Source organism: Aspergillus uvarum (genome assembly GCF_003184745.1).
Source record: "Aspergillus uvarum CBS 121591 unplaced genomic scaffold BO82scaffold_46, whole genome shotgun sequence".
NCBI lineage: Eukaryota > Fungi > Ascomycota > Eurotiomycetes > Eurotiales > Aspergillaceae > Aspergillus > Aspergillus uvarum.
This window is the reverse complement of record NW_020291343.1, coordinates 116,581-137,482: the sequence shown is the minus strand read 5'-3', so window position 1 is coordinate 137,482 and position 20,902 is coordinate 116,581. Positions and strand designations below refer to the sequence as shown.

The following is a 20,902-nucleotide window of genomic DNA, read 5'->3' as shown; positions in this document are numbered from 1 at the left end:
ACCATAGCAATGATATCTCTCAAATGGATCTAATAATACAAGAACTGAATGTTGAATGAACCCCCAAAAGTGCCCGAACCATGTTCGCAGCATCCATCCCATGAATAAAGATTAGAAAAAAAAAAAGAAATTCCGTTCGTTGAAAATTAAACTCCGCATGTATGCGATGGTAATGTAAATATTATGATTATGCCACAAGCGGCTATGATGTTGAATCGTTCCTCATAAAAGCATTAGGCAACAAAGGAAGAGTGTCCCGACAGTCGGAGTCCGGTTGCCGTTCAGAACCAAACTTTCGGATCCAGGCAGACACGCGCGCGTCTATTGCCGCTGCTCGGACGGCTGTGCAGCCTGGTTGATGGGCATCTTGGTGAACACGCTTCTGGACCAGCCATCGGCGTCAATCACAGACTCCTTGATCAGGATATACCCTCCAAAGCGGGGCATCAAGACCGCCCACACCACGTAGTAAATGGCACCGAGCGAGAAGATACCCAACGCCACCACGCAGTGCAGGTAGTACGGCAGGCTCTTGTACACACTCTGTCCCGCGCTGGGAGGAATATACGGGGCAATCACCAAGTAGACGTTCGACAGAAAGAAGAAGACGGTGACCGGCAGGGTGGCGCGGATACCAGGGGCCCAGTCAGGGAACTTCTTCGACTTGGTCAGATAGATGTAAATCAGACCAGCAGACACGAAAACGTTGACAATCGACAAAGGGTACGTGATCAGGCTGAAGAGTGGCCAGGTTAGTATCGAGGCTCAAATCCAGGACAATTTTGCAGAGACTCACTTGACCAAGAAGTTATAAGCGTCTCCGGGAGGAGGCGCCAACATGATGATGATGGAGACAACCCAGTGCTCGAAGAGACCAGTAGCCGGCGAGTTGAACGGCCGGTTGCTGGCCCAGAATTTCGACAAGGGCAGAACTCCCTCACGACCCAGAGCCTGGACAACTGCAAATAGTCTTAGTACCGTTTCTTCACTACTCCGAAAACAAATGACTTACTTCGTCCCTGAGAAAAGATCACCGACAAGACATTGCCGAAAGCCGACAAGGCCACAAAGACGGACATGACTTTTTCGGCCCGTGCACCGAACATGTTCCCGAAGAAAGCGGCAGCAACAGTCTGACCAGAGGACAAGAACTGTTCCTTGGGCACCGCAGCGAAGTATGCGATGTTGCACAGCATGTACAGGATTCCGACGGAGCAGATAGCAATCGGGGCTGCGATCTTCAGGGTCCGGGTGGGGTTCTTGGTCTCGCTCAAGGCCTGGGAAGGTTAGCAGCCAGCCCACAAAGAGAGATATCCTAGTAGCTCACATAGTTGGCGTTGGAATAACCGATAAAGGACCAGATAACATTGTATAAGGCCATGACGATGCCGTACCCGGTGTCGGTGGTACCCTCGAAAGCGTTCGTAAAGTTGTGGGGAGGGTTGTCGATCTTGACGTGGCCAGCAAGAGCCACCCAGCCGGTAACAACAACAAAGACGATGATGACCAGCTTGATGACACCCAGCGCGTTTTGCAGCATGAGGCCCCATTTGACTGCAAAGGAGTGTATCAAGAAGGCGACCGTGATGCACGCCAAGCCAATACCACGCTGATTCCATCGCCCGACCTCAACGTCGGCAGCATTGAGGATGTACTCGCCGAAGACGATACTGTTACTCGCAGCCCAACCCAACAGGACGGCGTAAGCCGCGTACATGGCCGTAACCAGAAACTTCGGCTTGGTGAAGACATATTCAAGATAGTTTTTCTCTCCGCCGTTCCTTCGTCTGTCAGCATGTCAAGACAACCTGGCTTTTGGGGGAAGTAACTCACTTGGGAATCGCGGTACCCCATTCGAGATAGACGGCCGTACCGGCCATGGCAATCAAGGTGCCGACAACCCACATGATAAGGGACAGACCGACACTGCCGGCCAGGGAGAGAATGGTACTGGGGGTGGCAAAGATACCAGTGCCGATGACGCGGTTGAAAATCAGGAAGGAGGCACTGACCACACGGATCTGACGGCGGTCATCAGGAGTGGCCTCAAAGACATTTCCCTCGTCTGTGAGCCATCAGTTAGAATCAGCACATGCTTTGGGAGAACTGCCTGAGCAGGAGATCATACATAATCCAGAGACACCATCAGTTCTGCGAAGACCATCTTCGACAGGCTTGCCGCCGGCAAGAGGCACCTTGTAGCCAGACTCAGGCTCGATTTCACTCATTGCGACAGTGATCTGGAATCGAGAAAAAAAAACTAGTGTATAGTCTTACTGATGAAGCCCCGAAGTGGGTGCAGGGCTATATAGCGTGGGAAGACAAGTGACAGCAGCCGGAGAGGAGGCGGTTACCGACGGAGGCACAAGACCGTAAGATGGGATGGTGTGCTGCGACTAAATTTGATGCAATCGAAGGCGACCAAACCAGCAGCACTCCGAACGGTCAGGCGTCGACAGGATTGTCTGAGCAAATTGAGACAAGACACCAGTGGCCAACAATATGGAAAGAAGAAAAAGTTAGATGCAAGCGCGACTGGAATCTATATCCTTGGCCCAGACACAGTACCAAGCTAGTATACCAGTCGCAGCGAACGAATTGGATGGGAGGCGGAACTATAGAGTGATGACAACAAGTCAAGGATCCAACAACGAACAAGACGAAAAGGTATGACAACAGTGACAGCAGTGACAACGACAAGAAGAAGAGTGCCGATTGAAGAGAGGAGGGAAAAAGACGTCAAGAAGTGGGAAAGAACAATTTTCATGCAGGGCGGGCGAAGCCATGTGGTTGGCGGACCTCCGCCGTTCGTCCAGCAGGCCTTAGCCCAGTACGAAGAGGAGTTGGATGGATCATGATGGATCATGGCTTCTTGTCTTGCCCTGAGGCAAAAGTGGCAGGGCCGCCAGGGCTAAGAAAAGTTTGCTGACGGGCGGAACCCGCGGTGGGTGAAAAACGCTCCACCGCTGGGCCTACTCTAGGCCTCATGGAGCCCATCTTATGACACACCTAAATTGAGCACGCCATTGTCCCCCTGCGATGATGAGTTAAAGTTAGGTAAGGTTTTGCACCATCCTGAGACAATCCAGGCTCCAGGCGGGGCTCACCGTGAGCCAAGACAAGCACTATTCCTTTTATCAGTATCAATTATCACCCGAAAAAAAAAAAAAAAAAAAAAAAAAAAAAAAAAAAAAAAAAAAAAAAAGAGGAAATAGAGATAGAAGTAAAGTTCCTCTGATTATATGTATGTACAGTACAGCTTCGTCTGACTGGCAGTCCGTATCTGCTTCTAGAAGATCCATCCTCCAATTCCACCCAGACTCCGAAATCCCAAAGTAATATCGTCATATCATATCCAAATGAGGTGGCGGCATGTGTGTGTGTGTGTGTGTGTGTGTGTGTGTGTGTGGCAATTTGTGTGTGTACCTCTCCAGTCGGAACGCCTAACAAAAACCCCGTGCAAAACTCCGAGGGAAAGCAAACAAAAGCGCAGAACTCCGAATGGTCGCAGTAACGCGTATATCAAGAACCCAACCCGATATGAAGAAGCAGATCAAGCAGAAGAAGAAGCGGTCAAGGAAACAATATTGAGAAATGTAGACCATAACTCACGAACTGTGATGAAGCAAGGTGGAAAATGCTTTACCCATGGAGGAAAGGTGGCGACTCGAGCATGCGCAAGACACCCGCGGAAATTCAAGAGAGCATGGTCCAGCATGCTCGAAGAAGGGAAAGACCAAGGGGTTCGGGAATCTATCTAGGCGGCGTGGCTCCAATGGCATGTGCAACAGGTGGTGGGAACGCGGTGGGAGCCAACTTGCTCGGGCCACTCGACGGAGGAGTGATAGTGTGCCGTTTGGAGATCATGGCCAATTTCTTGCGGAGGGATGCCAATCGGCCCCGGATGCTGGACACCACTGTGGCACGTTAGTGGAATTCTGGAAATCTTCTAGAAACCGAAGAAGAATCGAGGGAACCTACATTTGATAACGACTTGTCGATCCTCCGCTTGGACTCCGTCTAGCATGATTCGTTCGCTGTTCCTCCGACTTTCGGCTTTGCTGCCGCTACTGTGACCGGCCCGAGACCCTTCATCCTCGTCCAGAACCGCCTCCAACATCCGAATTGCCGTAACATAAGCAATCTCACACCCGGCGAGGTCCTCTCCCGTCAGTTCATTAATTGCTGCCGCGCGACTCATTTCGAGTGCGCGGTCATACATCAATTTCTCAGCCGTCACTCCCGAGCTGACAACAACATCTCCAGATGTATTCGAACCTAGAGAGGATCCGACCGAGTAGTTACTGGGATGACTCGGATGGTCGAGCGGTAATTGCTTCTGTCCTTCGATCAACTTGAGACGAACAAATTCGGCTTTCTCTAGCACCTCGTTAAACCGATTGCGCACCCACTGCACGATGTTGTTAATCCGGTTGCTAACGAGTGCGCCGGTGGCATCTCCCTTGCTGCCCGCCGACTCGCCGAACGCTTCGGCCCGAGTCTTGCGACTCCACCAGGCGCTTGCGATATCCATAGATTTTGCCAGCAAGGAGAGCGCTTTGACGTAGAGGACCAACGCTTCTTCTGACAGTGTCACGATCGCGTCGGCCGTTAGTCCGCTGTCAGTGGGATCTGATGTCTCTGGCTGGCCAGGCAAATTCGTGGTTCCAGGATTATCAGTCTGAACAGAAGGAGCCAGGGGGATCAATTGCTTGTATTTCACTTCGGCAAATCCATAGACAACATCGCTGCGAGTGGCACATTCCTCGAGCTCTTGAACAATCTTGCTGTCTTCATCCAACGCCACGTTCGTCTTGGTACTGTCCCCGAGAACGATCAAGCTAGTTTGGGGGTTGGGATAGGCTGGGAAAGGGTTGTAAGCCAACGGCGGGGAGCGCCCGCCCTTTGTTATTGTCAAGGGTGGTGAAAATCCCATCCCAAACAGGCGGCCGCTGGCCATATTGAGGGCTTTGGATATCGCCGACGTGGCCGATGTCGGGCTCTGTCCGTATCGGCGCTCATATGAGTTCTGGCGAATGTGCGCCGAGTCAGCACGAGGGCGCCCGGAGATCATTTGCATGGCTTTGCTGGGAGATGCGTTGGGTAACATATTTGCAGCTGTCGGCACGCCCTGCATTGTCGCTGGGCGTCGTGACAGCACCCCTCCCTGGCCAGGCCGAGAGAAGCCCCCTTGAATCCGCGGACTATGTGCCATCTCATCGGCAAAAGCATTAACCTCCACTGCCCGCTTCTCCACGACCACGTAATCTCGCTCAAATGCTACTTCTTGCGCTGCGCGCTCGCGCTCGCGCTCTTCTTTTGCCTTTTCCGCAGACCGATCCACCTGCGGAACACCAGACGGGGCAGTGCGGCTCCGCTGACGCTCAACGGGCGTAGTTGCCGCACCACCTTCGTTCGGCTCCTGGCGGAGAGAAGCCTGAGGATCTACTACTGGAACTGGAGACCCCGTCGTTGCCGCAGAACCCTTGGCGATAGACAAAGGTCTATCGGCGCTGCCAGTCCTACGCATAGGTGTGCTCGGCGTACCGGGACGCGAAGTCGGTGCCATCGAGCGTCGGGCGACCGGATACGTGGAGGGTTCCACACGATCGTCAGGATACGGCACCTCTTTCGGACGGGGCATCGCTGTTACAGGACCAGGCTCAGGCCGGGATTCTGGTACAAGTGCTGGTTCGGCAGCCGTTGTGTCCATGGTCGAACGTCGATAGGGCGAGGACGCATCATCGGCTATCAACCCAGGAATTGGACCTGTGATGATGCCGTTCCCGAAGAAGTCGGCGAAGTTCAGCCTCTCTACCGGATTGCGTTTTAACAACGCTCTAATCAATGCCTTGATCTCATCAGAAGCAGGGTTCTCCTCGGGGAACTTAATCCTGTCCTCTCCCTTCTCTATCTTCCGAAGCAGCTCGACATGGTTCGAAGCCCGGAAGGGTGCTTTCCCAACAACCATTTCGTACAATACCGTGCCCACCGACCAGAGATCAGCCTTGGCGTCATACTTCTCATATCGAAGAATCTCAGGAGCCATGTAGAGAGGCGAGCCGCACAAGGTTTCTGCAAGTGACGTGGCTGGAAGGGACCGCGCGAAACCAAAATCAGCTATCTTGAGCATGGGTAGTGATTCGAGTCCTGTCGTAGGGTTGAATGAATCTTCGCTGCCCTTGAATGGTACGACCTGGGTGGTACCCGAGCGGTAAGATGATGGTGATGGACAAAGGAGCAAGTTTTGTGGTTTTATATCACGATGGATGAGATTTCGATCTCGGAGGAATTTCAGAGCACTCGACAGCTGCTTGAGGAAGTGGCGGGTGACGACCTCGTTCAAGGCGCCACCTCGAGGATTCGGATATTTGGAGATCATTTCTCGCGTATAGCGGTGATCGCCTAAGGTATCTCGTCGCTTGATAAACAAAGATAGATCACCTAGGGCACAGTACTCCATCACCAGGTGGATGTGAGATGTCGTCTCATGACAGTCGATTAGGGCCACGATATGGGGATGGTATAATCCCTTGAGAATATGGATCTCCGACGACAGGTTCTCCCTCAGTTTCTTGTTCAGCTTGGAAAGGTTGACGGACTTTATCGCCACGAACGTGCGGGTTTTCTACAAGTAGACACTGGATTAGCATAGGCCTTCAAAGCTTCAACTTGACCGCCGATGAACGATGCAGTCTCTTTCGCCAAGGGCGGTTTCGGGTAGCGACATAGGAAACATACCGTATGAACACCTTGGTAGACAGTGGCAAAGCTGCCTCGGCCGATCTCGTCCAGCCGCGTGTAGCGGCCGATGGGCATCTCAGCGTGTGAGGAATCTCTCGTCCTCCTCGAATGACTTGTTGATGCCATGATCGCGACAGGGCGCAGACAATGCGTGTACAAAACCCCAGCGGCGCCCTGTTAACCAACAGCAACTACCTCAACAGGAAGAATAGCGACGGCGAATGATGGATGGGGCCCATCAGGGGAGTGGCAAGCGGTTGAGGAATGTTGGTGATAAGAGAATAGTAGACAGAGAAAGGACGGGGAGAGCAATAGATATGGCTGAAGGAAAGGTGGACCGCGGAGGCAGTGGTGAAAGTAGTGAAGGAGCGCTGGGCAGGGCGGCAGGCGAGCGCAGGCGACGAGACAAGGAATAGGTAGGCGTCTTTCTACCTTCAGATAGGGTCTGGGTGTAGGGGGGACCGACTTAGTGGTAGTAGATAGGTCGAGAATAGACGTCGGCGTTGTAGGAGGCAGGAGAGCGGTGAGGCGGACAGACGGGGGTGTGTATGATAGGATGGAGGCGACAGCTACAGGGGGGTGGAGGTGGAGGTGTGGCCTAAGCTGTTGATGCAGTGCTGATAGACGTATACTAATTTCGGCAGATGAAGTATGTTGTGTAGATCGAGGCGTGGAAGTAACCGAAGGACCGATCGCAAACAAGACCGTGGCTTGCAGGATGGGAAAAGAAGAAAGAACAAGAAGAAAGAGTCGGTTTGTAGATAAGTTTCAAAGTCACTCACAAAGACAAGGGATGGGAGAGCGACGACTGAAGAATGGGAAGAAGGGGGGGGGAAAGTAGTAGAGAGCGAGAGAGAGAGAGAATGATGTGATTGACGGGGGAAGGTGGAAAGGCGGGAACAAGCAGCTGGACCCGTGGGACATGCAAGCAAGCAAGCAGAATTGTTGTAGGTAACTTATTGAGTAGGTAGGAAAAGAGAGAAGAGAGACTTAGGGAGGGAGCAGTGACTGAGAGCGTGACCGCCGATAAGATCATGAATGACCTTCGGGAGAGAAGAACAAAGGCGGTCAGCAGGGCGGCATGTCCTCAAATAGATGTCTCAGCCAATAGCCACCCCGAGTCAATCTCCACAGTACCGACTAGGAGCAGTACTTCCCAATCCACGGTCGTCATCACCCTTACCTACTCGTCCTAGATAAGTTAGTGATTTATCATTAAGTACTGTACTCCGTACTGTGCTACAGACCGAGAACTCATCGAGACACCAAAGTTGAGTGCATCATGCTCCTACTTAGGGGGGAAGATGTACAGTACAGTACTACCCTACAGTACAGTTCAAGGTTCCTGCTATCTCCCACCAGAGAGAGAGAGAGAGAGAGAGAGAGAGACGGACGGAGAGATAAGACGCGGCCGGAACAGGATGAATCCGGGGACAGGCGATAACGAGTGGATTGCCTGGGGAAAGTATCCGTCCTGCAATCATCACTTTTCTCCATCGGGGGCGGCCATATACTCATACTGAAGTAGATACTGTCCGTAATGTGCAAGATGCAGATGTCCATCCATACCAGTAAATCGTTCTACATGCGCACTTTCGTCAGTTCATGATCCAGCTATGATGTGCTCAGCCACTTGCGGTATCATCAGCCATCAACATCATCAGCACCCAGACACAGTGATCAGCGAAACCCAGTCAGTCATCTTTACCATACCTGGTAATTTGACGGTTCACATCTGGTGACTCAATCTCTCTCTCTCTCTCGCTCTGACTCCTAACCCAAAATCAAGTTACTTGTTACCTGTTACTCGACGTACTGATAACTTTCTGGGTCAGTATCAGTGACACCCGACGTTTCCCCCAACCTAAAATCAAAGCAAATCACCCAACAACTAGTCCAGACTCGTTTAATAAAACGAATGAATGGCGCATCAAATGACTCAACCCTCTCTCTCTTCCCCTCCTCCTCCTCCTCCTCCTCCTCCTCCTCTGCCCGCCTCCTCAGCCTCTCCGCCTCTCCGAGCGCGGCTGCTTACCAACAAAGACCCCGAGAGAGCCCAGTGTAGTGCCCATCCGACCTTGCCACCGTCTTGCCGCGAGAGCCCCCCTTCTCTTCGAAGAACCCGGAATGGTAGCTGAGGCGGGTTGATAAGCGACTCTATTATTATTGATGGGGCAAAGGGCAGAGTCTTGTCCACCCAAAACTCTAGTTACCCGCTGCCTGATCTTGCTGGCTGATCCCCCGCTAAACCCGTCTGGTCATAGTCGGTACGCTCAGTCGGTGGCGATCGACGCAGCTCAAACCCGCCCGGCGCACAGCACGTCCCTGAGTTGCCGGACGAGTCTTCCTAGCTTCTCAAGCTAGAGTGACTAGGCTAGGCTGATTAAAGCGGACAACAAAGTACGATTCGAGGTACAAAAACAAAACCGTTTCGCTCAAGACCAATGCATGCAGCAAATGGGTATTCCTAGGGGTGCTGCCTGATTGTGGGGAGGGTTGCCTTCGGCACTCAATCACTCTATAGTGTTGGCATGATGGGTTGGTTATGTTATTCACAAGCGGAGCACGCCATGACCAGCGAGGACAGTCTTCCACGTCCTCACCATCAGGCTGCTATTCTATCCATTTGGTCGCGATGATTAATTGAATCAGGGATGGCACACAAGGTAATCGTAGAAAATAAAAAGTGAAAAGAGAAAAGTCGAAAGCAGGTGCAAACAAAACACAACGAATCCACCTAAACTTGCAGTGCTTCTTCGTCTTATGGGGTATATAGCAAAGCAGACATCACCAGAAGCGCTCCACCAAAGCATGCTGTAATCGTTACTATATCCGAAAATCAACCGCATTAGATGCCAAGCCCTCTCACTAACAGCCACAGCACAATCGGTACAACGACATTGTCATTGCACCCGGTCAGAATAGCTTCGGTTGCGCTGGTCCCGCCGGCTGCGAGAATGGCTTTGAACACCATAAGCAGCCAGGGGTATATGAGATTCGTCCCGTCACTTCCGTCCGTGGACCATTGGCCCAGGGTAAGCCAGGTTCGTGCAACAATCAGCCCGCTGGTTACAGCGACTGCAAAAGCCACGCTGCCCTCCAACGATTTCCCCCCGCCCCAGAACCATTTTCGCCGGCCGAATCGGCGGCCGATGAGGGAGGCCGCCGCGTCTCCCATCCCGACACAGATAATGCCGCTCACCATGCTGACATCGCGACCCATTACGTCCCAGCCCGCCCATGGATACTCCCCTGTCCGAGGAATATCGGCCAGAGAAAGCCATAAGGGGATAGAGCATCCAATGAGGAGAAAAATATGCGAGACAATGACGGGACCACGATGATCGCGACCGTCCACGTAGGGCGCCAGGAAATACGTCAGCGGCCGGGAGATCGGTGGCAGCTGAGAGGCTCGGAACAAGTCGAGAAGCGAGAAAATAGCCAAGGCGAGGCTCAACGCGAGAGCACAGAACGGGGGGTCAATGTAAATGGTCGGAAGGAACATCGAGACCATCATCCCGTGAAAAACCTTGCGTCGGGTGTCGACCTCTGCGATTGGACTGAGTTGTAGCACAACAGCCAGGCCGGTCACAAGTACCAGGATGCAATAGGCAGCAATCAGGAGGCGCGAATTAGCTTCCCCGAACGTATCGTGCCGCAGATGCTCAACCCAGCCAAAGGGACATGATTCATTGGAGGGGTCGCTATCCAGACGAGCTGGAAGAGGTATCCAATACTCCAAACCCCACATGAGCACCCAGAATCTAAACCCAGATATATTACCGAAGAGGTACCCCAATGCCCACCCGAAGGGCTCCCCATTCTGCAATGCTCGATCACTGACATAGTACCGAATGGGCACCATGACAATGATCAGAACGGCAACGTAAACATACAGGGCATACAGCCATTTCCGGACTTGTGCTTGAGGTACAGTAAGCGACAGGAAGGAGGCCAGCCCGGGGGCCATTGATCGCTTCTTGCGACCTCCCGGTGTCGTCCTAACTTTCTCCGCTCGTTTGACATCGTCGAAGCTCGAAAAAGTGTGTCGTCGGCGATGCGCGGTACGGGATCGCCGGCGAGTGCCTTCCATGCCTGCGTTGTTGTGCTTGGTGATACTTAGCCCGTTGGACAGCGTCTTCTCCCGCGAGTCGAACATTGTTTTGCGGGAGACCAGCACATAGCTCCCATCGGCCGAATCACTATCAGAAAGATTATCTTCCGAGGAGCCTGTTCTGCTGAGTTTTTGGCAGACTTTGTGGTCGATCACATTGAAGATGCTGCGAGGCGACTGTGAAGCACTAGGGGAGCGTCGGAACTTCCAGGTCGGGATTCGGGCCAAGGCAACCTCCCATCGAAGCACACCCCGGCAAGCGATGAAGGTGCACATGCCTCCCAGCCATAGCAACGCCTTGAGGATTTCGGCCTGGGGGGATGTTGCAAATAAGTAGAGATTGATTAAAGCGCTTGTTAAAAGCTGCAGCTCTGCGGGAAGGATGCTGGTAGTCAATAAGAAATCTAGAGTGGGTATCAACGCTTGATGGAAAGGAAAAATAAGAGTCAGGACTTCCGCGTCCAGACCACGAAGAGTTAGTGGTTTCGGCCATGAAGGACCCGCCGACAGATGCTCCGAAACGACAATCGGGATCAATGTGACCAGCCAATGGACAACACTGCAACCGTGGACCCATTCGCGCAGCGGAACGACTTGAACAGGGAGAGATGAAAGACTGAGAAGAATATTAGGCAGTATCAATGAAGGATTGTGATGCGCCAGAGACAGCGAAACGTAGATGGGTATCAATACGGGATAAAGCAACGGAGCGGGATCGAAGGCAGAAGGGACGACAAATGTGGACAGGCGAGAAAGTCGCGGGCGGCCATCGCGATGCAGAGGATATGCGGTGTAGAGACCGATCACGATGACCAAAAAGGTGGCAAGCTCTGCAAATTGTTCTCGAGTTAGTCAAGAGATGAAACCAAGTCACACACAGGGGAGATGTCCGCGCACCTTTTTTCCAGGCCCAAGCGGCCGCTCTCACACTCTCCTGTCCCAGGACGACAACACCCACGGAAAGCAGCAGTGCGGTTTCCAGTAGCCTTTGTAGAACGGCCACCCGTTTTCTGCGATATTCCTGTTCCCGTAGCTCGGCGGCCCCGACTTCCGCATGCTCGCCAGAACTCCGCCGCGAACTCCGCGAGGTGGACCGTGTTATCGACGGCCACGGGCGCAAGATGGGGAGCCACTGATCGATCTCGCCGGCGCCATGGATACTCGAACGCAGTCCTTTTCGCAATCGTAGCGGAGGGGCCGGCAAGCCTCTTAGAAGACCAGTACTCTCATCGTCGGCTTCGGTGCCGCTGTCACTCGAGGTCCGGGGCCAGCGGGAGGGCTTCGCTCGGTCGCCGGGATCCACAGGTAGCGAGGGACAGTGCGAGCCCGGACGAGTGTATGGATGGGGGGATCGGGAGAATTGTCGGAGATTATCGTGAGATTCAGGGTCCGATGCAGGATCTTTGTTGGGTGTTGGAAGTAGCCCATCTTCCTCCTGGCTCTGTGTAGAGGTCATAGGTGTTTGCTGGTCAGACCGTCCGGTTCTGTTCTTAGAGCGCGTACGTCATGTCGATAAACATAGGTCAGGGTTCAAGAAAGGAGGGACTATAGAGCATCATCGATGTTAGTCATTGTAACATGTGTAAGGTAGCACGCTCGAAAGATAGTAGTCATACCGAAAGAATTGGCCCTGAATCTATGGAGTGTGTGTGGTGGTGGTGGTAGTAGTGGGGAAGTGTTGGGGCGCAGGAGGGAAGGATGACAGGTTGAGTGGAAGTTGTTATCGAGAGCTGATCAGATCGGAGGAACCAACAGGCGGGAGCGGGTTTTTTTCGCTTATCACATGCCGACTCAGCACGTCAGGCGTGCATCAGGAGACGGTAATAAAGGAATGACCCCCTTTCTTCTCAAGGCCTTTCGTCTTCTATCACCTCACTCCGGTCATAAGGCTATGGAGTTTCAATCGGGTACGGCAGTCAGCCCATCGGGCTTTTCCGAATGATCTCATCTGGCCCCATCGGCTTACAGCAGAAGTCAATCAGACTTGGATAGAAGTGAGGTGAGGTCACAATTATCTTCGCCTGAGAGCGGACTTTCTGGCAGCAACACTTATGATGCTATATGTACAATGTCTTTATTCTAGAACGACGTGAATGGTATCATACTGCTAAGCGCATGCAACTGTGAAGCCACACAGATCCTTTCGTCCTGAGTCTTGGCTCTCTATGCAGACGGCTTCTGCCTTTGGACGATAACCCCCGCGGCCAGCTGCCGACCCTTCGATCCCCAAGCCGATTTGCAGGGAACGATCTGACCCCAGGATGGGTCATTGGACAATGGCTGGGTCGTGTATATGACTACATGGGGGCTCTTCGACCCTTGCGTGGCTTTCTGCAGGATCGATCGGAGGCAAGACTCGAGGTCAGGCCCACACCATCTCGCATCCACCTCGATGCCGATGTAGCCCATATCCTGGCCAGTGGTCACCACGGTTTGGCGTCCATACTGCAGTTCTTCGGTGGTGATTTTGAGTTTATCGCATCGGAAACCAAGACCCTGCCACTCAATATCACTTCCTCGAGGCAGTTCTTCTACCTGCACGGCGAAGAAAGCAGGGATCATAGATCCCTCCGACTGGACCACGTCGAACCGCGGTAGTCCGGGTTTCGAGACACCCTTGATTTGCTCGTGGGCGCGCCCACCATACTTGAGGTCCCACGCATCCAGACCCGACTCGTCTTCAGCATCCTCTTCCTCCTGTTGATTGCTATGCATCGTTTCCCACAGATTCCAAGCTATCTTGGCTCTCTCTCTGATATGATCGGCTCCCGCCAGGAAAGCGACAGCTCCCAACCACCAGTCCACGTTTGTAGCCACACCAATCCTCCATAGATGTTGAAGAGACAGGACCGCTCGCGAAGAAAAGCCCTTGAACCACGTCTTCTCGAGGCCATATATCTCCATCGAGGCCGGCTCGAGAGGGATCTGGCCAGCGATGTACACCAAATGCTCGGGGCCCTGCAGAGGTACCGACATGGCCTGCGAGTATGGCCCAATATTGGCGGGGGCCCAGTAGGAACGCGACTGGACATGAAGGCCTTGCCGCTGCTCCCTCGAACCCAAGTCCACCACCGCGGACACCATGATATTCACGCCTTTTGGAAGGCTAGCACCACAGGCCACCGTAGCTCTCGCCGGGGGGTTTGGCTTCTTGAACATCGAGACGTAGATGGAGTTCATCAGGGGGAAGTCTGACATGGAGCGGAGCAACACCGTTGTGAAGACAATATCAGCCGTCGTCCGAGGGACCTCGCGGCTCGAGGAGGAGCACAGAATCGTCTGAAGCTTCTTCGCAATAGCCCTCATCTGTTCACCAGCACCAGGGCCAGCCTCAGGCGCTGTGACATTAGCAATGACCCACGTCCTCCCTTCCGTAGTCTGAACCGCATCAAGCCCATCACTCCCGGCCCCCAAACCCACACCATGCAAGCTCCTTTCTTCGTCGTCCCCCGTAACAACCAACGCACCTTCACCCCCCAAGACAGACCCCAAAACCTCCTCGAACCTTTCATCCAACAAATCCGGCCGCCTCACACTCTCCGGACTGCCCCGATCACCCTCCCCATCCTTCCCCACACACCTCGCCCCCTTCAACCTCACAAACCCCACCCCACCATCCCCAACACAAGCCTCCCACCCAGCAACCTCAATCCGATACCTCCACAACCACGCCGGCCCATCCAGCGCCAGACTCTCATACTCGCCGCCCTCCCCCAACACAGCGCCCCGAATATCCTCCGCGTCCGCAAACCGCCGCATCCCCTTCACGATCCGCCCCCGCACCCGCCCATCCGCACCCGCCACATCCCCCCACAGGAATCCTTCATCCAACCCACCGGACGCAACCTTGATGATCCGCGCCTCGCACCCGGTTGCCGCCATATCCTCGAGCAGCCCGGCGTCCGTCGCCCGCCGATCCGGCAGCACGGGGTACTGCCACAGCCAGGCCAGGGGCACCAGCCCCAGGCGGGCGGCGACGTTCTCGATGCGGGTGCGCTGATACGTCGAGAGGATGGCGCCGGCAGAGACGGCGTTGGCCTCCGGGTGGGCCTGTATGATGCGTTTCAGCAGCGGGATCAGGGATTCGGTTTCGTCGGCCGCCTCCGCCTCCTCCCGTTCCTCGGGGTTGTTTGTGTTATTGTAGTCGGTGTTGCTGTCGTCGCGGCCGGGAGAGTCCGCCATTTGGTCCTCGGCTTGTAGGCGGTAGATCCGGGAGGTGTCGACCGCGCCGCCGCGGATGGGTTGGCGGTACAGCGGGATGCCGAGGGCGGTCTCGTAGAGGGGGATGATGCTGTGGCCGATGGTCTGGTACATAAAGCTGTCCAGGTCTTGTTCCTCTTCTTCCGGGACATGGTGGGACGGGGTCGATGATGATACTGATGATGGGTCGGTGCTGGTGGCAGTAGTGGTGGTGGTGTTTGTGGGCTGCGCATTGGCGGCGGGGTGGAGGTTCGCCAATGCGACCACTTTGTGGCCGTTGCGGATGCAGTGGAGGAGCGAGTAGAGCGAGTCTTTCCCGCCGGAGATGAGGGCGATCACATTGAGACCTGCGCCGGGAGCCGGCGGTGAGAGTGGTTGAAGGTGCGGCTGAGGTGGCATAGTGACGGATGGGTGTAGTAGGTGTCTTCGACAGGGAAAAGTGTGTTGGATGGAGGCTGCTGCTCATGAGGGGTCGAGGGTCTTTTTTCTTCGTGGTGGGATTCGGGCACCCCGCAGACAGTATTCGCTAATCTAGGAAGAAGGTGGGCACGCAGCAGAGCGTCGGACCGGGTCGAGCATCAGAGAAAGACTATTGGTTAGTAATGCTCACTTAGCCTAAGATAGAAGGGCAACTAAAGATCCGACAATTCCTCCTCGAGCAGAGAATTGTTGCAGGATTAAGTGGAGTGCGTGACGTTAAGATCTGCCGAGGCGGAGAGCGCTGCTAAGATAAGCTAAAGGCGGGCTTTCCCAAGACCATCGAACTATGCCCACGAACTTCAGGCTTCCTACAGAAGAAAATCAAACTACTGTATGGACCTTGATGATTCACAATTCTCAATTATCACAAGCTATGCTGCAGAACGAATGGCACGCTCAACACATAAATGGCAGATATGGGGTTATTATGCACAATGTAGATGCAACAAGTGACAGAGAAGGAAAGAAATGGGGGTATGCGCACAGGGGTATGAGGCAACGATTGGGGAACAATATTAAGTATACATGTGGCCAGCACAGTACTGCACGGGAGCAGAACAAAACAGGGTGGGTAGTAATAGTGGACACAGAAGGGTAGGGGTAAATAAACGAGAAGTATGTAGAAGAAAAGAGATGAAAAAGGAGAATGTTTGGGAGGGGGGAATAGGGTACACGAAAACAGGCGACTGGACCAAGTGTGGTGGTCCTAGTCGACCATTCGCAGATCGAGTTGAGGATATTTGTCAGAGAGAGAGTAGAAATAAGAGGGGAATGAGAGAGAAAGGAAATCAACCCAAATCACCAGTGCCTCAGTGTAGAGTCATCATGCACGCGCTCTATAGTTTTGGTCCAACCATGGACTCCCAAATGTGCGCCCAAGTTCCTTCGCCGCCGGTCTAATGCTTCGCCAAAATTGGTGCCTCGAAGTCGCTTTTCGGGGGAAATTGACTCCAAGGACCTTTCAAAAATAAGAATAATCCATGCACCTTTGCCTTCCTGGTCGCCGCCAGAATCCAAACCCGGACGCCAATCCGTAAGAGACCCAGTTGGACCAACCATGGGAATGGTTGGTCATTTATAATATATGATTAAGTGATATAGGGGAGCTCCTGGTCACATATCATCATGATGGCTTCGACACCAAGTCGACGACCTAATTAAGCATCCGCGTCACGCTTGCGCTTCTTGGGGGCTCGACGATCAGCAGATGGCGTCTCGATAATGCTCTCATCGGACGAGTCGCTGGTCGTCAACTTGTTGGCGGCAGCATTGGCAGCTTCATAGAGAACCGCACCCATGGTGTTGGGACTGTGATCCTCAAAAGGAGACTGCGAGGATGTGCTGCTAGTATCGATGACACCCATCACCACGGATCCGCCAGCATGCGTGCGAGCATGCTGAGCCAGGTTATCACTGCGGGAGAACTTCTTGCCACACTCATTGCACTCAAAAGGCTTGTCCTGGGTGTGCAGAGAGCGGTAGTGACGCTTCAAGTGCTCCTGGCGACGGAAGCGGCGAGAGCAAAGAGTGCACACGAAGGTCTTGGAAGGATCATCCGTCAACGACTGCTTGCGACCACGACGGTTCACAGAGACCGGGGCAGATGGCGCATCAGAACAACTAGACATGCTAGCATCCGAGTTGTGGCGGGTTTGACAAGATGCTTGAGCGGCTGTGGAGTCCGAATCACTTGCGGAATCCTGTGCCTTCTTGGCCAGAGAGTCCGCGTCGCTCTCGGAGCCAGCTCTCTTGGGTGACTTACGAGAGTTGCTGCGCTTCTTCGTTCTCATCTCCTCAGCAGCGTCGCTGACAGTAGCTTGAACGGAGAAATCGGAGTCACCCAGGAATGGAAGGCTGGTCTGGGACAGATCCTGGTCGTCTGATTCGTCGAAGCTTTGCTCACTGAAGAACTCTTCCTCATCAAGGGAGTAGGAGTCAACACGCTGCCGCTTCTCGCCCAGGTAGAAAGCGTTGCCGCTGGGGTGGAAGTCAACCAGGCGGTTCACAAATTCGTCTTCGGAGTCCAGATCCGAAAAGCTATCGAAGGTGGGAAGGCTGTTCAAGGGATCCTCTGAGGAGCAAGAGAACACAGGAGAGAGGTTCTCGTGAACAGGAAGTGTTACAGCCTCACCACCCAAGACAACCCTTGACTCTTCCTCATCACATGCAAGAGTGGGCAAAGGCGGCAACTCAGCAACATTGATTGAAGACTCGACAGTGAGTTGACGAGGGTCGCAGAAGTCCGAGTTGGATTGTTCCAGAGGAAGAGCGGACTGGGGCTGAACAATCAGGGTCGAAGCAACAGGGGATGGCGATGGAGACAGGGATGGGCAAGAGCTAGTGGCAGACAGGAGCTCCGAGGTCTGGCAGGCGGTGTATGCAGGGGGGTGGATGAACACTAGAACAAGTTGAGTTAGTTCACCGAATAGCCCTAGACTACTGACCATCCACGAATGCCTTTTCGCACTCTTGCAGCACGTGGTGTAGGCCGCTAACGGGTCTCTTTGAAGAGAATCAAGGACTAGTACGTACCAGGTGTCATGGGAGGCGACTCCGAGCGAGTCCAGTCGGCATTGGCCAGAATCTCCGCGTGAACGTCGCTCTCGCAGCCTTCCTTCACGCCCTCAACCTTCTCAAAAGCAAAGAAACTGTCGTTGATTGGCGTGTGGAGGGATCCGATGCTGGAAGGCGGGCTGCTGATAGAGCTACCGGCTGTAGAGAGCGGCGGGGTGGAGGGAAAGGCATAGTAGTCGTTGCCCACGAACCTTGTGTCGAGGGGCATCAGAGCTGGTGAGCCCTGCTGCACGACGATGGTGGGCTTGAGGTGAGACGGCTGAGGAGAGGCGATAGGTGTCATGTTCATGGCACCCCGGAAGGCATTCGTCGTAGCCATCTGGTGCATGTTCATGACAGACTGAGCGGCATAAAGAGACTGGTCCGGCACACAGTGTTGATGTTGTTGTTGAGCGTGGGAGAACGGTTGCATTTGACCATAGAACTGTTGCATATCTGAAGGGTGGCTGGTGAAGTGTTGTCTAGGCTGCGAGTCGGCAGCTGGGTAGTATGCAAAAGACGGTTGTCCTTGCACCGATGTCGGCGCCATTGTGTATGTTGCGTCCATTGTGAATGTAGCTGGTTACCATCCTCGAGTCAGCGCTTGGTCCCCAATAGACATATATTGGAAGATCAGACTCACAGATTGTGAAGTGTTGTGGTTGCACAAGCGAGTAGAGTCTGGTCTACTCTGCTAGATGTAATTAGGATAAGTATATCAATGGGTTAGTATTACCCGGACCGTTGGACTGCGCGAAGCTTTCTGTCTTGTAGCCGGGACCACTAAGCAATGAGAAGTCGTCTATATCAAGAACGACAGTGTTGGAAAGAATGTTGATAGTCTCTTGCACTTGAAGGAGTGAGTGAATGAGACAGCGCTGTGATAATGATGCGAAGAACGATAGTTCGTGGTAGTGGTGGTGGTGGTGGTGGTGGTATTATATCTGATGCTTGTATCGCAGGTCTATTGAAGGAAGGACAGGCACCTCTAATCGATACGATCCAAACCAGAGAATGAAGTCGGTTTAGAACGCGCTCGATAAAGGAAACCGAAAGACTGAAGACGCAAATGAAAGAGAGAGCGAGAGGGAGGGGAATTAAGACTAGAGAGATAAAAAAGAAGGGAAGGAGAGAGGACGACCAGATGAGGATCGAGACGAGTCTAAAAAGGGCAAAAAGGGAATTAAAAAAAAATCCCAGAATAATAGAATAATAATAAAATAAAGAAAGAAATAAAGAAGATTAATTTGAAGGACAAGGAGGACAGTCGCGGGGAAAATGAGAGACAGGGCCGATATGGAAAGAGGAAAAGACGGCCAGAAGGGTGGGCAGTGGATAAAAGAGCGACTGATCTGCTTGTGCTACGAGGTAGTAGCGCCGTACGTAGTGAGCAGTAGGACTGGAGGACTGGAGGACTGACTGGAGCCGTACTTTTTAGCCTGGCGAGCCTTTTTGGGGTGAGATGGGCTGCATGGAACTTTACTTTAGGGTGGTGGTGCCAGTAGGAAAGTCGAGAGCAATCAGTTCTATAATAGTCGGAATTGTAATATAAGACTAATAAATCATCTAATAAATCTGCCGGTCCAGGTACTGTGTCATATGTTATTTTTCTTGGGCTGCCTTCGATCATGTCTTTGACAGTGTATGGATTTGAAGTTCAATTTCATTTCTCCTCCCCTTTCTTCCAATTTCCTGGTTTTGGAGTGTTGAATGTTTCTTGCTCTATTTTTTGAACGTTCCCATAATAGACTTTCTGGATGATGATTTGAATAAATTTCGGGGAACAATGGAAAGCGGAGAGAGAGAGGGCCGAGGAGAGGGAAGAGGGGTGGGGGGAAGTGGAATGGGAAATCCTATTTTCTCCAGCCGGTGATTGTCATTATTTTTTACCATCTTATGCACCATCAATGCTGAGTAGACTTTCGAGTCTGGGGCGGCAAAGAAAGCAGATTGGCGCCGGCGGTGCACATCCTCAGTTCCATTTCAGTTTAGAAATTTGAGGAAGCGGAGACCAAGACCAAAACCAACGGGAGGTGGACCACCCTGCGGACTACTACGGAATCTCTACTGTACCACTGCGAAGCACCTTACTACTAGTACTCTGACAATCCTTCTACGCACTATACCTCTTCATTGCGGACGTCCACGATAGTAAGAGACTAGGAGGAGGAGGAGGACGACGACAGCGACGACGACGGATATTGAGATCAATACAAGACAGGTACCGATAATACATATACTAAAATATTGTGCCATTCATTCCTCATTTTGGGAGGGGTGGAGACGCTGGATGCTGTTGGATCGGAGCTTAGTTCGAGAGACAGTCAGATGGCGAGGGCGAATCCCAGCGTCGACTCACTAGCAAATCGTCCCCACCACCTCGGCCGGGGAACCCAAAGAGGCGTAAGTGCGTGGAGCACATGAGCACGAGTGGGAACATTGGCGGCCTCAAGCCCCATTTCAATGGTGCATGGAAACTCGGCCCTCCGTCCATTTATTACCACCAGACCACACAGGCACACACGTCTGACGGTCACGGATGGGTAAATGCGTAAATGCGGAGTTGCTCATGTTCCAATTGCAAGCCAGCAAAGCACGGAAAGTGTAGAAGCGAGAGAAGGAACCGCTTGTGACCGTTGGCTATTTCATCACAGAAGGTTTATAATGACGATTGATATATTATCATCACAAATTTATCGTCCTCGGTGGCACTTAACACTGTTTCAGAGAGAGTTCATTACGGTAGGGCAAATGACAGTTCTGGGTTGGATGGTGGGAGTAAACTGGTAACTGGTAACATTTAGTTCATTT

General features: G+C 53.0%; 5 protein-coding genes across 5 annotated transcripts; 1 reads left to right on the top strand and 4 right to left on the bottom strand.

Moving 5' to 3' along the window:
• Positions 1 to 83: 83 nt before the first annotated feature.
• BO82DRAFT_133008 (high affinity methionine permease) lies at positions 84 to 2,400 on the bottom strand. Its single transcript, XM_025629986.1, has 6 exons — positions 2,129 to 2,400; positions 1,834 to 2,065; positions 1,328 to 1,781; positions 1,013 to 1,277; positions 797 to 959; positions 84 to 736 (listed from the first exon to the last, which is right to left on the bottom strand). Exons 1-6 carry the CDS (start codon positions 2,226 to 2,228, stop codon positions 322 to 324), a joined length of 1,629 nt encoding a protein of 542 aa, XP_025489626.1. The 5' UTR covers positions 2,229 to 2,400; the 3' UTR covers positions 84 to 321.
• Positions 2,401 to 3,176: 776 nt separating this feature from the next.
• BO82DRAFT_132979 (uncharacterized protein) lies at positions 3,177 to 3,971 on the top strand. The gene has a single exon (XM_025629985.1). It carries the CDS (start codon positions 3,360 to 3,362, stop codon positions 3,759 to 3,761), a length of 402 nt encoding a protein of 133 aa, XP_025489625.1. The 5' UTR covers positions 3,177 to 3,359; the 3' UTR covers positions 3,762 to 3,971.
• On the bottom strand, positions 3,856 to 7,196 carry atg1 (serine/threonine protein kinase ATG1). The gene is made up of 2 exons (XM_025629984.1): positions 6,742 to 7,196; positions 3,856 to 6,628 (listed from the first exon to the last, which is right to left on the bottom strand). The coding sequence occupies exons 1-2, from the start codon at positions 6,868 to 6,870 to the stop codon at positions 3,950 to 3,952; spliced, it is 2,808 nt and encodes a 935-aa protein (XP_025489624.1). The 5' UTR covers positions 6,871 to 7,196; the 3' UTR covers positions 3,856 to 3,949.
• Positions 7,197 to 9,592: 2,396 nt separating this feature from the next.
• Positions 9,593 to 15,457, bottom strand: BO82DRAFT_376404 (uncharacterized protein; the record flags this gene model as incomplete). The annotated part of the gene is made up of 6 exons (XM_025637523.1): positions 9,593 to 10,448; positions 10,482 to 11,688; positions 11,756 to 12,347; positions 12,475 to 12,494; positions 12,612 to 12,633; positions 13,055 to 15,457. 6 exons carry the CDS (start codon positions 15,455 to 15,457, stop codon positions 9,593 to 9,595), a joined length of 5,100 nt encoding a protein of 1,699 aa, XP_025489623.1.
• A 958-nt stretch (positions 15,458 to 16,415) lies between these two features.
• On the bottom strand, positions 16,416 to 18,998 carry sebA (putative C2H2 transcription factor (Seb1)). Its single transcript, XM_025629983.1, has 3 exons — positions 18,735 to 18,998; positions 18,071 to 18,670; positions 16,416 to 17,936 (listed from the first exon to the last, which is right to left on the bottom strand). The coding sequence occupies exons 2-3, from the start codon at positions 18,657 to 18,659 to the stop codon at positions 16,696 to 16,698; spliced, it is 1,830 nt and encodes a 609-aa protein (XP_025489622.1). The 5' UTR covers positions 18,660 to 18,670; positions 18,735 to 18,998; the 3' UTR covers positions 16,416 to 16,695.
• Positions 18,999 to 20,902: the final 1,904 nt, after the last annotated feature.

What these genes read in the sequence shown, in the direction of transcription:
- BO82DRAFT_133008 (XM_025629986.1), bottom strand. Translation starts at nt 2,228, where the DNA reads ATGAGTGAAATCGAGCCTGAGTCTGGCTACAAGGTGCCTCTTGCCGGC. An exon ending in GTTATTCCAACGCCAACTAT is followed by an intron (nt 1,278 to 1,327) that starts GTGAGCTACTAG and finishes TAACCTTCCCAG; the next exon opens with GCCTTGAGCGAGACCAAGAA. An exon ending in GATCTTTTCTCAGGGACGAA is followed by an intron (nt 960 to 1,012) that starts GTAAGTCATTTG and finishes GACTATTTGCAG; the next exon opens with TTGTCCAGGCTCTGGGTCGT.
- BO82DRAFT_132979 (XM_025629985.1), top strand. Translation starts at nt 3,360, where the DNA reads ATGAGGTGGCGGCATGTGTGTGTGTGTGTGTGTGTGTGTGTGTGTGTG.
- atg1 (XM_025629984.1), bottom strand. Translation starts at nt 6,870, where the DNA reads ATGGCATCAACAAGTCATTCGAGGAGGACGAGAGATTCCTCACACGCT. An exon ending in TCTACCAAGGTGTTCATACG is followed by an intron (nt 6,629 to 6,741) that starts GTATGTTTCCTA and finishes GTCTACTTGTAG; the next exon opens with AAAACCCGCACGTTCGTGGC.
- sebA (XM_025629983.1), bottom strand. Translation starts at nt 18,659, where the DNA reads ATGGACGCAACATACACAATGGCGCCGACATCGGTGCAAGGACAACCG. An exon ending in GTCGCCTCCCATGACACCTG is followed by an intron (nt 17,937 to 18,070) that starts GTACGTACTAGT and finishes AACTTGTTCTAG; the next exon opens with TGTTCATCCACCCCCCTGCA.